This window comes from Mus pahari, chromosome 17 (assembly GCF_900095145.1).
Source record: "Mus pahari chromosome 17, PAHARI_EIJ_v1.1, whole genome shotgun sequence".
Classification (NCBI taxonomy): Eukaryota; Metazoa; Chordata; class Mammalia; order Rodentia; family Muridae; genus Mus; species Mus pahari.
In genome coordinates, this window is record NC_034606.1 from 48,203,636 (window position 1) to 48,216,889 (window position 13,254).

General features: G+C 53.9%; 1 protein-coding gene and 1 non-coding gene across 5 annotated transcripts in view; one reads left to right on the forward strand and one right to left on the reverse strand.

Annotated features, from left to right (window-relative positions):
• The first annotated feature begins 238 nt into the window (after nt 1-238).
• On the forward strand, nt 239-389 carry LOC115062463. Its single transcript, XR_003842418.1, has one exon. It is a non-coding gene; the product is annotated as a U12 minor spliceosomal RNA (small nuclear RNA).
• Nucleotides 390-2,888: 2,499 nt separating this feature from the next.
• Nucleotides 2,889-13,254, reverse strand: part of LOC110334722 (NADH-cytochrome b5 reductase 3) — an 18,507-nt gene continuing 8,141 nt past the window's right edge. For all 4 annotated transcript variants that reach the window (XM_021216583.2, XM_029548230.1, XM_029548229.1 and 1 more), the window contains 7 exons: nt 11,489-11,561; nt 11,107-11,213; nt 10,093-10,222; nt 9,603-9,686; nt 9,386-9,471; nt 8,093-8,192; nt 2,889-4,021 (listed from right to left, as the gene is read on the reverse strand). In XM_021216583.2, the coding sequence (XP_021072242.1) occupies nt 3,849-4,021; nt 8,093-8,192; nt 9,386-9,471; nt 9,603-9,686; nt 10,093-10,222; nt 11,107-11,213; nt 11,489-11,561 (753 nt within the window). In that variant the 3' untranslated portion in view covers nt 2,889-3,848. The remainder of the gene's footprint in view (nt 4,022-8,092; nt 8,193-9,385; nt 9,472-9,602; nt 9,687-10,092; nt 10,223-11,106; nt 11,214-11,488; nt 11,562-13,254) is intronic.

Sequence of the window (13,254 nt, forward strand, 5' to 3'; positions counted from 1 at the left end):
TCCCTCTCCCCGTGATCCTTTGCGGTGCTCGCTTCTAATTTGCATGGAGGAGTCCCGAGCATGGTGGGCTCTCTCTCCCCCCTCCTCCTTTTGCAAATGAGGAGTTAGAAGGATATCGATCATAAACCACTAAAAGAACTACCCAGAGAATCCTTTAGTCATACAGACGATCGCGCACTCACCATACATGAAATGAGAATATATTTTCTTACCCCTGAGGAACGTAGCCAAGCTCCTCATGCCTTAAACTTATGAGTAAGGAAAATAACGATTCGGGGTGACGCCCGAGTCCTCACTGCTTATGTGAGAAGAATTTTTGAGCGGGTATAGGTTGCTATCTGAGGCGACCCGCCTACTTTGCGGGATGCCTAGGTAACGCGATCTGCCCGACCCCTAATACGATAAATAATAGAAAACTTAAGACCTACCCTGGACAGTTGCTCTCAACCGCCCTGACCCACCAGGTTGTAGCTGTGGGTTCATATATGCATACCTACCTTTACACTACTTGTTGTGTGTGTTTGTGTGTGCATGTGAGCGCACACCATCTCTCCAGCCTCTGTCCTACTCTTTCCTCCTGCTTCTAAGGGCTCCTTTTCACTTGGTCATGCCCACGTTGTAAGGTCGTGCTCAGTTTCTGATGCGGGTAAGAGATGTTGGTGAGAGAGCTGAGGAACCCCCAGACTAGTCACCTTTCCGTTTGTCTTCCGAATGTGTAAATAAGGCAGATGAAGGTGGTTGGGTGGTTTCTAGAAGCTGGCCCGCTGAGCGGCTAAGAGCACTTGCTGATACTGCGAAGGACCTGGGTTTGGTTCTCAGTACCCAAATGGAAGTTCACATGTAACTCCAGTGCCAGGAGATTCAATGCCACCTTCTTGACCTCCCCCAGGGTATTGCATGTGTGTGTGTGTATATATATATATATATATATATATATATATATATATATATATATATATATATATACATATGTGTATGTATACAGGCAAAACACTCATAAACAGATTTTTTTTTTTTCAAAAATAAAAACATGATGTTCTTTGGTCAGTTTCTCATGTCCCCTTGAAAATGTACATGTTATGAACGGAAGGCCTTACTAAGAGACAAGAACCAGTTTCCCACAAGAATATTCACAAGCTTGGCTCAGGAATCCCAGGCTGCTAGTTTGAAATGCCCTATGACTTAAGCCTTGGCAAAGTTGGAACTTTGATCAACCTGGACTGCGCCCATTCTTAGGACATAGACTCTACTACGACCCCCATCCCTGCTGCCAGGGGCTGAACTACAGGTCCACTACCTGGTCAGCCATTAAAACAACAACAAAAGCATCAGGGTTCAATGGAAGGCTTGGCAGGATCCAGGAAAGCCTTAGGGTTCAGCATCTGATACCGGAGAAGCATCCTGGTCCTGGTGGTAGAGCTGTGAGTGGGTCTAGACTTGTCCTCTTTAAGTAGAGAGCACACACACACACACACACACACACACACACTCCCCTCTACCTCTACGTGCACACAAGGAAGAGAAGCCCAGGGTGGGCAAAGGTTTAACCTCGATGCTGGGGCCAGTTGAGCTATGCAGAGTACAGGAACAGGCCAGAGGGGTCTTGCCTATAAGATCCTGACTCCTGACAGTGAAGTTGTTAAAATATCTGTTTTCCTCCAGTACATGGGACTATAAGGAAATCACTCCCTAGTCAGCCCCCCAGCTTCTCCAGTCACCAGCTTTCCCAGTTTTTAGAAGCAGTTTCTTCCAACCATAGAGCTCACAACTCACATTCACCACCTGGACATCTGCCCCAGCAGGACAAGGTCTTCACATCCCAACTATCTCAGCAGAGGTGGCATGCTGGCTGGTTCTGTGTCAACTCAACACAAGCTAAGACTCATCAGAGAGGAAGGAGTCTCAGCTGAGGAAATGCTGCTGTGAGATCCAGCTGTAAGGCATTTTCTCAACTAGTGATCAGTTGCGTAGGGCCCAGTCCATTGGGGGTGGTACCATCGCTGGGCTGGTGATCCTGGGTTCTATAAGAAGGTAGACTGAGCAAGCCATGGAAGCCAGCAAGCAGCACCCATTCATGGCCTGTGCATCAGCTCCTGCCTCCAGGATTCTGCCCTGTTTGAGTTCCTGTCCCGCTTCCTTCAATAATGAACAGTGAACATTATGGAAAGTGTAAGCTAAACAAACTCTTTTCTCCCCAACTTGCTTTTTTGGGTCATGGTGTTTCATAGAAGCAATAGAGACCCTTAGATGGGTGGCTTTCCTGCCGCCCAGTTTTTTTGTTTGTTTGTTTGTTTGTTTTTTGTTTGTTTTTTGTTTTGTTTGTTTTTTTGAGACAGGGTTTCTCTGTGCAGCACTGGCTGTCCTGGAACTCACTCTGTAGACCAGGCTGTCCTCGAACTCAGAAATTCGCCTGCCTCTGCCTCCCAAGTGCTGGGATTAAAGGCATGAGCCACCACGCCAGCCCTGCCGCCCAGTTTTAAGGACAGACCGCACTTCCACCTGATCTGTCTTTAAGTGACCATCTTACAAATGTAATCAGTTTAGCATCTTTCCCAGCAAAACCAAGAGTCAAGGGTCAGGGAAGGGAGGGCGACAGCAGAGGCATCCCAGGGAAGCACTGGCGAGTGACCTGGGAAGAGCATGAACCAGCCTCCCACACTCCACCTTCCACAGGGCTGTCCCAATTCAGGAATGGCCATCATCAGGACGGTGACAGACAGAATGAAGCTGGGCTCCCTGTCTACTTTCTCCACTGCCCAAACTCTGAACGGGCAATGCAAATGCATATCTGAAACAAAATACATGCCCATCACACACACACACACACACACACACACACACACACACACACACACACACACACGATCCCCAGAGAGACGCTAGAAGGGTCAGGATTTGCAAAGTTTTACTTTAACTCTTTTTGCCCATAAATGACTAAAAAAGCCAGTGTGGAGGAGGCTGCCTGCTGCCTGCTGAAGGCAGCGCCAGGCACCAGGTCTGTCTCCAAGACAAGAGGCACTGCTCAGAACCTCCCCAGGCTGGGGACCAGACAGGAGGGAGGTTTGGGATGGAGAAATAAGCCAGGGACCCCAAGGTCTACCAAACTCTTTTGGGCTGACAACTTAGGGTACTCAAGACTGCATGGAGTCGGGGGCAGTATGTGTGGTTTTGAAAGGGTCCACATGCTGCCCCAAGGGACCCCTGGCCGGCAAGTGGGGGCTGGCCTGTCACTGCCGGACACCCTCCTAAGAGAACCTCTGGGTGCCACTGTCTAATGTAGTGTTTAGGGGCACAGGCCAGGCTATGGCCTAAGGCAGGAAGGTGGTTAGGTAGCAGGCATGGTTCCTAGGACTGTAGGTAACTGTTTAACTTTCCCTTCCTTTCTATAGACTGTGGTTCATGGCAATGGGTGGACATGGTACTGACAGCTCTCGCTCTCGCTCCCTCTCTCCTCTCTCTCCTCTCTCTCCTCTCTCTCTCTTTCCTCTCTCTCTCTCTCTCTCTCTCTCTCTCTCCCCCCCCCCTCTCTCTCTCTCTCTTTCTCTGTGTGTGTGTAAGGGGGTGGTCACGGGACATCTCTGGTAATGGCCAGTTAGTACCAGACAGAAGCCTATTCAGAGAGTGGTCAACAGAAGCCACCTGATACACAGGCCTGCTCCCAAAGGGGCCCCTCAGGGGCCAGTACAGCTGGATGACCAGGGCTGGGCAGGCCAGGCTGAACCCAGGCCCCAGCATGGATGTGGGCATATGACAGGGTGAGCGACAGTGGTGGGGAAGGAAGGGGTGGACAGGTGGTTGTGGTGGGTGCGTGAGCAGCAGGCACGGGAGTGGCCAGCATCCAGCAGCCATCAGAAGGTGAAGCATCGCTCCTTGGGGTGGCCCACACGCTCCAGGTTTGGCAAACAGGCAAACTGGATCATCGGTGGGGGTCCACACATCAGTATCAGCGGCTCCTCCCCAGGAGGTGGAAGGTGGTCCCTGATCATCTCCTCATTCACGAAGCCCTGGCTATAGTCCCAGGCTGTAGACAAGAAACCAGGTGAGTCAAAGTGAGACCTGCTGCCAACCTGACCCCTGCCCACCTGACCCCTGCCCACCTGACCCCTGCCCACCTGACCCACTGCCCACCTGACCCACNTGACCCACTGCCCACCTGACCCACTGCCCACCTGACCCCTGCCCACCTGATCCGCTGCCCACCTGACCCACTGCCCACCTGACCCCTGCCCACCTGACCCGCTGCCCACTTGACCCCTGCCCACCTGACCCGCTGCCCACCTGACCCCCTGCACACCTGACCCACTGCCCACCTGACCCACTGACCTGGTGCCCACCTGACCCACTGCCCACCTGACCCACAGTCCTCCTGTCTGTCCTGTCCTCTCCCAGATGTTCTACTTCCCTTTCAGTAAACCCATCCTGCTGTGGTCCCTAAACCCACTACCTCCTGACAGCCTTTCTGGGCCTTCGTGGCTTTCCTCACCCACCTTACAGTTTGAAAACCTGCCCCATAGGCCCCCTACAACTACCATAGGATTATTCAGTGTTGTAGAGCTAGGAATGGAGCTCAGCCCATGCATGCTGAACAATTGTCCCCTCAGCCCACGGGGTGGCATTCGGGTTTCACTGTATAGAAACCAAGGCTCAGTGGACCCAGATTTGTTCAAGCTCATACCAGCTAGTCTCCCTAAGGAGGTACCCAGCCCAGGCTGGTCAGAGTGACATTTGAGCCCCAGCTACAGCTCACTGCCTGATTCTTCTGCCACCACACAGTCCGCCAATAGGTCTTGCTCGCAGCTGCACCCTGGTCCCTGTGTGAAACTGTCACTCAGTAGTGAAATTGTTACTTGGCGAGCAGTGAGCAAGCCAGGCAAGACTACAGGCTCATGAGTGTGATCCCAGCACTTGAGAGAGACAAGGGAAGTGAGCTCAAGGACAGCTGTAGGTCCCTCCCCTGGAAGTAGCCGCATGTAAGGACAGTCCAGGATCTGACCCCAGTGACGTCGGGACAGACTCAAACTCTTGGCGTGGGCCGAGGCAACAGCTGCCCCGTCCAGGTCCAGCCACCCTCTGTCTCCCGCTTGGGCCTGGGAGCACAGCATTTCTTATTCCTCATAACAGGCACTGTATCATGGAGAAGGCAGCCCACAGAGGCTAGGGAGGGTTCTGGTCCAATGTTGACTTTTAAGGACTGGCTGACTGGTTCTGGCTACTCCGAGAAACAATCCTGCCACCTCCCAGTCCAACTGAGGGCACCTGGTCCAGGCCAGCCCCTGAACTGTGCCCAGTGGGCCCCTCCTCTAGCTTGGGTTCAGAGGTAGACAGGAAGAGGCAGGAGCAGAGCAGAGGGCCACTAGGCCACTGACACCTGCCACTGAGGCTGCTCCCTAGGCCCAGGGCTCCACCAGGCCTGGCACAGGCCCTCAATCCTTCCAGTCCCTCTCACTCAGGATCATCTCTGCCTTGTGTCTGCCCTTTGCAACCCAGAGCATCCTTGAAGCCCTAAACACCAACAGAAACAATACAGAAGCTCGAGGTAAAAAAAGGCACAAGGCCAAGGAGACAGCTCAGTGGGTAAAGGCACTTGCTGTTATAAGCCATGTCTATTGACCCAAATTCAACTGCACAAACTTGTCCTCTACCCCTCACACATGTGCTGTGGAATGCAGTTCCCAACACACACACATACACACACACACAGAGTAATAATGTTAATAATTTCTTGAAAAGGTGTTGGCTGACGGGGAGGTGCTGCCTATCTGATGTGTCCTCTATGGGTTCCCAGGTACAGGAGGAACTAATACCGTCCCAAGAGACCCCAGGACTGGAAGAATCCTCTGTGTTTGATCAATAATGTCCTCCAGCTCATGGACACCATGAGCTAAGTAACGGGACATATTTCCCTTTGTACCCTGGCTGCCAGGAATGTCAGAGTGACACACAAGGCCCACGTGATGTATCAGACAGGCATCACAGCCATGGTTTTGTGTGAGCCTGACTCCACTTCAGGCCAGCCCTTGTTTTTCTTCCATTCCTAAATTCCATTTGCACCCCTCTGACTCAGCTCATGAGTCACTGCAAGCTTCCTAGGATTCCTCTGGAGCAAGGCGTGGTGCAGCCACGGCCTAGGCATAAGCATTCTGACAGTGCATACAGGTACACAGGCCAGGCTCACAGGGCCTTTTTGGATGGTGTTTCGTTATTCAGGTCCCAAAAGTGACCCTGGAAAACCTAGCATTCGCTGTATGTGTGGGCCTTGTGTCTGGATCTTTTTTTTTTTTTTTTGGTTTTTCGAGACAGGGTTTCTCTGTATAGCCCTGGCTGTCCTGGAACTCACTCTGTAGACCAGGCTGGCCTCGAACTCAGAAAGCCGCCTGTCTCTGCCTCCTGAGTGCTGGGATTAAAGGCGTGCGCCACCACACCCGGCTTTTGTGTCTGAATCTTAAGGGCCTGTTGCTCCTTCCGTGTGGGCCATGGTGATACTGAATAGAGGGACTGGCCAGGCGACTACCCAGCCCTTGCCCTAGCCCTGGGAAACCAGCCCTGGGCGGCAATCTGCATTTCCACAGACCACCACAAAGGGGCAGCACTGGCCCTGACCCTGCAAGAGGGCAGTCATTCTCCAGCTAGCTGCTCCCTGGCAAGCCCACTTCCCACTCCTTTCTTTCCTAGATGAAAAGCAGCTCTTCAGACACCACACCCAGTGCCCTGCTGACTCACACACACATGGCTTGGCCATGTCGAATAGCTGCTCCTTCCCACTGAAACTCCTTCCTGCCTGCCAGGGGGAGAAGGGAGGCCAAGGCTCAGAAAGCTCCAGAAATCTGGGACTCTCCAGGGTCTCCCTGGGGTTACAAGAGCAGTGAAGTGTGTGGGGAGAGTGGACTCTTCAGTGGAGCTGCCTACAAGGTGCACAGTCATGAGTGGGCCCAGGCTGGGGTGGGCTTCTAGATGATGTGGCTACTTTTGAGTCACCAGGTTCCAGTAAGAGACCCTCCTCAGCCATGCTCCTCCGAAACCCCAATAAACTCCTTGGGCACCAAGGTGGACTTGGATGGAATAATTCCTCTGTTCTATCTTTGCCCTCTCTACCCAAGGTAGATACAAACAGTTTATCTCTGTGCTCTTTACCCAAGATAAATACAGTCTATCTTTTGGCCTCTCTATATGGGGTTAATAGAAACAGTCTATCTTTGCCCTTTCTGCCTGGGGTGACTAGAAACAGTCTCAGAGTATGCAGGGAAGGGGCGGGGCTGTTTTCTTTATAGTGAAGAGGACACAGTGTTGGGTTTTGTTGTTTTAAGAGGATAGGGTCTCATGTAGCCCAGGCTAGCCTGGAACGTACTATGTGGTTGAGAATGAATGACCAGGCTAGCCTTGAACGTGCTATGTGGTTGAGAATGAATGACCTTAACTTCTGATCCTCTTGCTCCCACTTCCCCGACCGCTGAGACTGCGAGCATACACCACCACGTCCCGTGTGGCTGTGCTGTAAGTCAGACGGGGGCCGCACTCGGGCAGAGCGAGCATTCTACCGACTGAGCCCCAACACTCGGGTGATCTCTCTAGCCCCTGATTTTTATACAAAGCAGGAAAACGAAGGACAGCTCAGTCCCCAGAGAACACTCTCACAGGAGTTTGGGGGCCTCATTCCCTCCTTCCAACACGGCTCCTCCACAGCACTGTGAACTTAGCCTACAGCTTATGCAGGTGCATGGCAGAGTCAGGGCAACCAGAACAGCCCAGCCCCTCCCCCAGAGTGACCAGAAAACACATATACAAAGGCTGTTATAGGTTACCAACCACACAGAAGCAGCTACCCAACCCCGTAGCACTGCTCCAAGACCTGCCCTAAGGTGAGCCAGGCCCAAGGAGATAAGAGGACTTCTCTGCCAGCCAGGGCAGCGTGGGAGACTGGGAAGCCAGGTCTGGGGTCCCCACTCCCCAGTTCTGCTGCTCCTAGCTGTGGGCACTTCCCCTCTAAGGTTTGATTTTTCCACAGCCATGAGCAAGCCATGAGAACTGAATGGGCCTGGTGAAGGGCTGAGGGCTGAGGGCTGTCTTCCACTCCACCAGGGTTCCCCATGCTCACCATCAGGGGCTTTGTCCACTGTGTACCAGAGCTTGAAGCGAGCTGAATGTTCGTTCCTCAGTTCCTCCAGCTCAGGCCGCAACAGGATATCTTTCTCGGACTGCAAGGAAACAGGCCACCCAGTCAATGACAGGTGACTCAGGGACTGCCCTTGGGGACTTCATCAGGGACAGACCCCAGGGTCATCACCCCCCAGTGGGCCACACTCAGCAGCTTAGAGGCAGATGCTGACACTCATTGGAATCCTAGTGACACAGTGGCTCGCTCCAGCCACCAAGCCTATAGAGTTCCTTAGAGCCGCCGGCCAGCAGGCTCCTATAAACAGACCCGTGACCGGCATGGTGACACACAGGCTATGAGCCCAGCATTCAGAGGCTGAGGCAGGACGATCTTGAGTTCAGGACCAGCCTCCACTATAGTAAGTTTACTGCCAGCTTAAACTCCCCCCTCAGGGCTGGAGAGATGGCTCAGAGGGTAAGAGCACTGACTGCTCTTCCAGAGGTCCTGAGTTCAATTCCCAGCAACTACATGGTGGCTGACAACCATCTGTCATGGGATCTGATGCCCTCTTCTGGTGTGTCTGAAGACAGAGACAGTGTACTCATATACATAAAATAAATGAGCCTTTTTTTTAAAGCCTCTCTCTCTCTTTCTCTCTCTCTCTCTCCCTCCCTTCCCCCGCTCTCTGCCATACAGACCTTGGGTATAAGACCTGAATCATATCTGAGAAGCACAAAGTTCCAGGGTTTGGCCTCTACACTGCATACACTGCAGGACACATGGGACTCGGCTTGGTCTCCTCACAGACATCACATTACTGCATATTTGAACCTAACACATAGGACTGAACATATACGACTGGGGAAGGCTCCCAAGACAGCCGCACTTCCCCAGCCTGTTCTCCCCATGAGGACTGCAGAGAAGAAGGGCCAAGTCACTCATCCCAGGCCTCACAGCAGCTCACAAAAGCCAGGCTTCAGCCGTGCTCAGGGCACTGTGGGGGCTTGCGTCCTGGGCGCCTCACTTCTGCCTCTGCCCAGGCCAGTGTACCAAAGTCCCCAATCTGCGGGAGATGAAGGCTGCCCCAAGTGTGGAGCACCAAGGGTGGAGGGAGAGGAGGAACAGGGAGAGGCTCCGTGCTCCCTCTGCTGCAGCCACCCACACCCGATGCTGCCAGAATGTCTGCGCTGCCTCTCATTCCACACATCTTGGCATCTCTGTGGAGCCATTCAGACTCTTGCCCAGGGCCTGGCTAAGCCACAAGCCTGCACATTCTGGGGACTGTCCACCGACCTGGTTGGCAAAGAGCAGATAGCACACAGTGTGGTCGTTTGGGTCCTTCATGACGGCTCGGATCACCTGCAGCATTGGGGTGATGCCTGTGAAAGAGGACCCACATACCCTGAGTGAGTGCCTGCAGGAGACGTGTGGGATACCCAGGCCTGGCCTCCTACCAAAGGCCTCCTCCCACCCACACCCACCACGGCTCTGTCAGGGTTCCAACCCTTACCTGTTCCTCCTGCAATCATGCCTACAGACTTCACCATCCTGACAACGGGGTTGGACTTCTTGTCTGCACGGATGGCAAACTTCCCTGGGAAGAGGAGGAAGGAGCAGCTGAGCCCTGTGGGGTCCTGGGCAGGGAAAGTCCCGCACAGACAGCCCTAATCGGCTGGAGTGAAGAGAGGAACCTGCTCGAATTAGTCCTCTTACAGAAAAGAGGCAGCGCAGGTGGGCAGACTGGAGGGTTCCCACTCAGGCGTTGGCTGGCTGGTTTGGGGACACTGAGTAAGCAAAGCAAGGTGGACTGCAAATGACCCTGGTCCCCAAGCACAGTCAGGGACAGCCCGCACGCTGGCCACTTATCCTCTAAACAGCCAACAACCAAGGTAGGGAAGAATACCACCTGTCACCCTCTAGCGCCCACCCTGGACACAGCACCCCCAGCTTTCCAGTTCCCAGAGTCCTGCCCAGTCCCCAGGGGCACCTGCTCCAGTTACCTTTGCCCTGGTAGATCAGTAGCCCATTGGGACCTCGGAATTCAATGGTGTCGCCAATATTCATGTTTTCCAGGTACTGAGACATTTTCCCTCCAGCTGGAAACTTGGGATGGGTGTCCTTGAAGTAAACCTGTAAGCCAGGTGGGTGCGTCTCAGTCCCCACCCAGCCTCACAGGAAGCCAGCACCTCCCCTAAGGCCCTGTTCACCCAAACTTAAGCCTCCCATCCCACACCTCAAAAAAGCAAAGCTTCCACCTGCCACACAGGGCTACTAGCCCTCGGGTCGTGGTGGTGCTGCCGAGAGGCCAAGATTCTGCATCCACATCTGCCTGAACAGGGGGGCTCAGCTCAGCCCTGCCCTCCTGGTGCAGGCGGCAGCAGTCGCACAAACCTCCATCTTCCTTCCGGGCCTGTGGGATCACTGTCTTGGGAGAGGGGAGGCCTACGGGGACATGGCCTAAGAATATGGGGACAGAGGAGCAGCAGTGTCCCCAGTCAGGGCTGGGCCATTTCCCTAAGGGCATAGACCTCTGGCGGATAGGGAAAGGGAGGTGGGCAGAAGGCCGGCACAGGTTCCAGTGCAGGTCTTCACCTCTTTATCCCGGGCCAGCAGGAGCTAATGGAGACTCCGCTCAGAAGCCCTATCATCTATGGCTCCCCCCGCCCCCAGACTCCCCACCTCTTTACTCTTCTGTTCCTGACCAGTAATTCCAACCGGAATAGACATTCAGTCTGTGGCCATTTCCTTTTCCTCAGGCCAACTGGGGCATACAAGGCCCTGTCTGGCCCTGCGGACGTTTCTGCCCCATCCCCATCCCCCCCAAGGCCCTGCTCTGCACTTCTGACCCTCTGTTCTCAAGCCCTCCTGGAAGGCTTCTCTCCTCCCTTATGACCTGGTTCACACCCACTCAACTCCAGGTCTCCCTTTCTCTGTCACCCGAGTTGGAAGCAGGTTCTCACATACACACACACCCCCCAACACCACCCCCTGCAGCCACGCCACAGAGACCCCACCTTGACCACCAAGTCCACAAAACCCTTGTCATCATCGCTCGACACAGGGGTGTAGGGCCGAATGACCAAGTTGCCGTCGATCCTGGTCGAGAGGTAGATGTGTTGGCCTATAAGACAGGGAACGGTCATTTGAGGTCAGACACTATCCCCCCAGGAGCTTATCTTCCCAGGGTCTACACCTGGCTCACCTTCAAAGTCTGGTCTAGCCTTGGCTCCCACTGTTCCCTCCCACATCATGAGGGACTCCCAGTGCACCTCGGCATGTGTCTCTACACCCGTGCCAGGGCCACTATCCAGGACACAGGCCCATTCTGCAAGGCCAGGTACTGCTCCCCTCCTCCCACTCTGGACTCCAGGGAGGAGAGGGGCTGGGCAGACTCACCAATAGGAAGACCCAGGATGTGCTGGGGGGAAGGGAGGGCGAATCGGAAGCGCCGGGTGTCGTGACTGATAACCTGCAGAGAGGCAGAGCTGCTGGACCACAGAGCCCCCCACCTCATAGTGACATTGATGTCACCAGCACACACAAATGGGGCAGGGGAGGGAGATCAGGTGCATGTTCAGTGGGCCTCTGCTCTTGTTGGCCCAGAGAGGGCCATGTAGCAGGCTGCTCAGAGTGAACACAAGGTCCCCAAGGAGGATGCCAGATAACGCAGAGAATCCACATCGACCCTCTGCTGGAACTGGAGTCTAGGGTGACAGGAGCAACTCATGACAGGACTGGAAAAGGAGCAGAGCCAAGACAGCCACAAGAGCCAAGCCTGGCAGGAGAAAATGCTAGAAGTCACTGCAGCCAAAAACCCACAAGAAGGGAGTGGCTGTGGCTGTGTAGGGCCAGGGACCATAGCAACTTCCAGTGCCTGGGAGGTCCTGGGGTTGGCCGCAGTCAAGAGCCCAAAGCCAGGTCACCGTCCTCCATAGCCAGGTCACCGTCCTCCATAGGCTGGGCACCAGGATAAAGTCAAAGCTGGACTGTGGTGGCTACTTCCCCTTCAAGGATGGCCAGGGGCTGCTTAAGAGCCTGAGAAACAGTCCTGAGGCTGCCACAGCAGAGTAGAAAAATCTTCTGTTGAATGTGTCAGAGCCGACTCTGGACCCTACTCCTGGCACACAGCCTGGCTGTGGGAAGAGCCAGCAGCTGCAGGGCCATACTCACACGAGCCGGTGTCCACTGACAGCTGGGGACACAAGGCATGCTTCCCCACCTTAGCCCAGTCTGAGGAAGACGGCCTTGCCCCTCAGGAAGAAGTTAGCACAAGGAGGCCATCTGGTAGGGGAAACCCCCATCTCTTCACATTTGAGCAGAGGAAACAATTGCAGAAGCCCAACTGGGTACCACCTGGGGCAAACTGTGGCCACCCTGCCTCCCAGAACCTTTGGACTGGGCCAAATATAGCCTCATCCTATTAGGAGCAGAGTCCAGCTCTACTGACTGGGCCAAAGAGCCAAGGACAGACACCACCCTTGGGGGGGGGGCAGAGGAAGTAGTGTTAACTAACTACTAAGACAACCTCTTGCAAAGCATCTTGGCAGGGCCACAAAGCAGGTCCCACTGCTGACCGGGAGGGGCAGCACCAGGCGGAGATGTGGGAGGTGGGGGATGGGGAGGCAGCGGTGGAGGGGTACTGAACTCCAGGAATGCCAAGTGTTCATTTAATGGGGACAGGAGGGTCCTCTAGTGTGTGGTTTCAGGTCCTTTTTAAAAAGACACTGGACAGTCAAAAAAAAAAAAAACCAACCAACCAAAACAAAGGCGCTTTGGGTTCATGAAAACCCATCTGCTTTGTATAAGTAAACCGGAAGCTGGCTTCAAGTTTCCAAAACAACACACTGCAGGGCTGGGCCAGCAACGGGTGGGGAGGGGAGGCCCCACCACACAAGCAGAACCTTTACAACGACACACAAGTCATGCCACTTTAAGAATTAAATGGCAGTATAGAGAAGGGAGAAATAGAAAAATTAAAAACAAAACCTGGTGATGAGGAAGAGGGGCGTAGCCCTGAGCCTCTTGCTCAAGGCCCTGGGTTCCATTCTCTGTAACACAAGCCAGAAACCTGACAAACAATAAGGTTTAAAAACATGCTGGTGGCTCAAGCCCCTAGATTCTCTGAGTTCAAGGCCAGCCTGACCTACAAGAGTGAGTTCCAG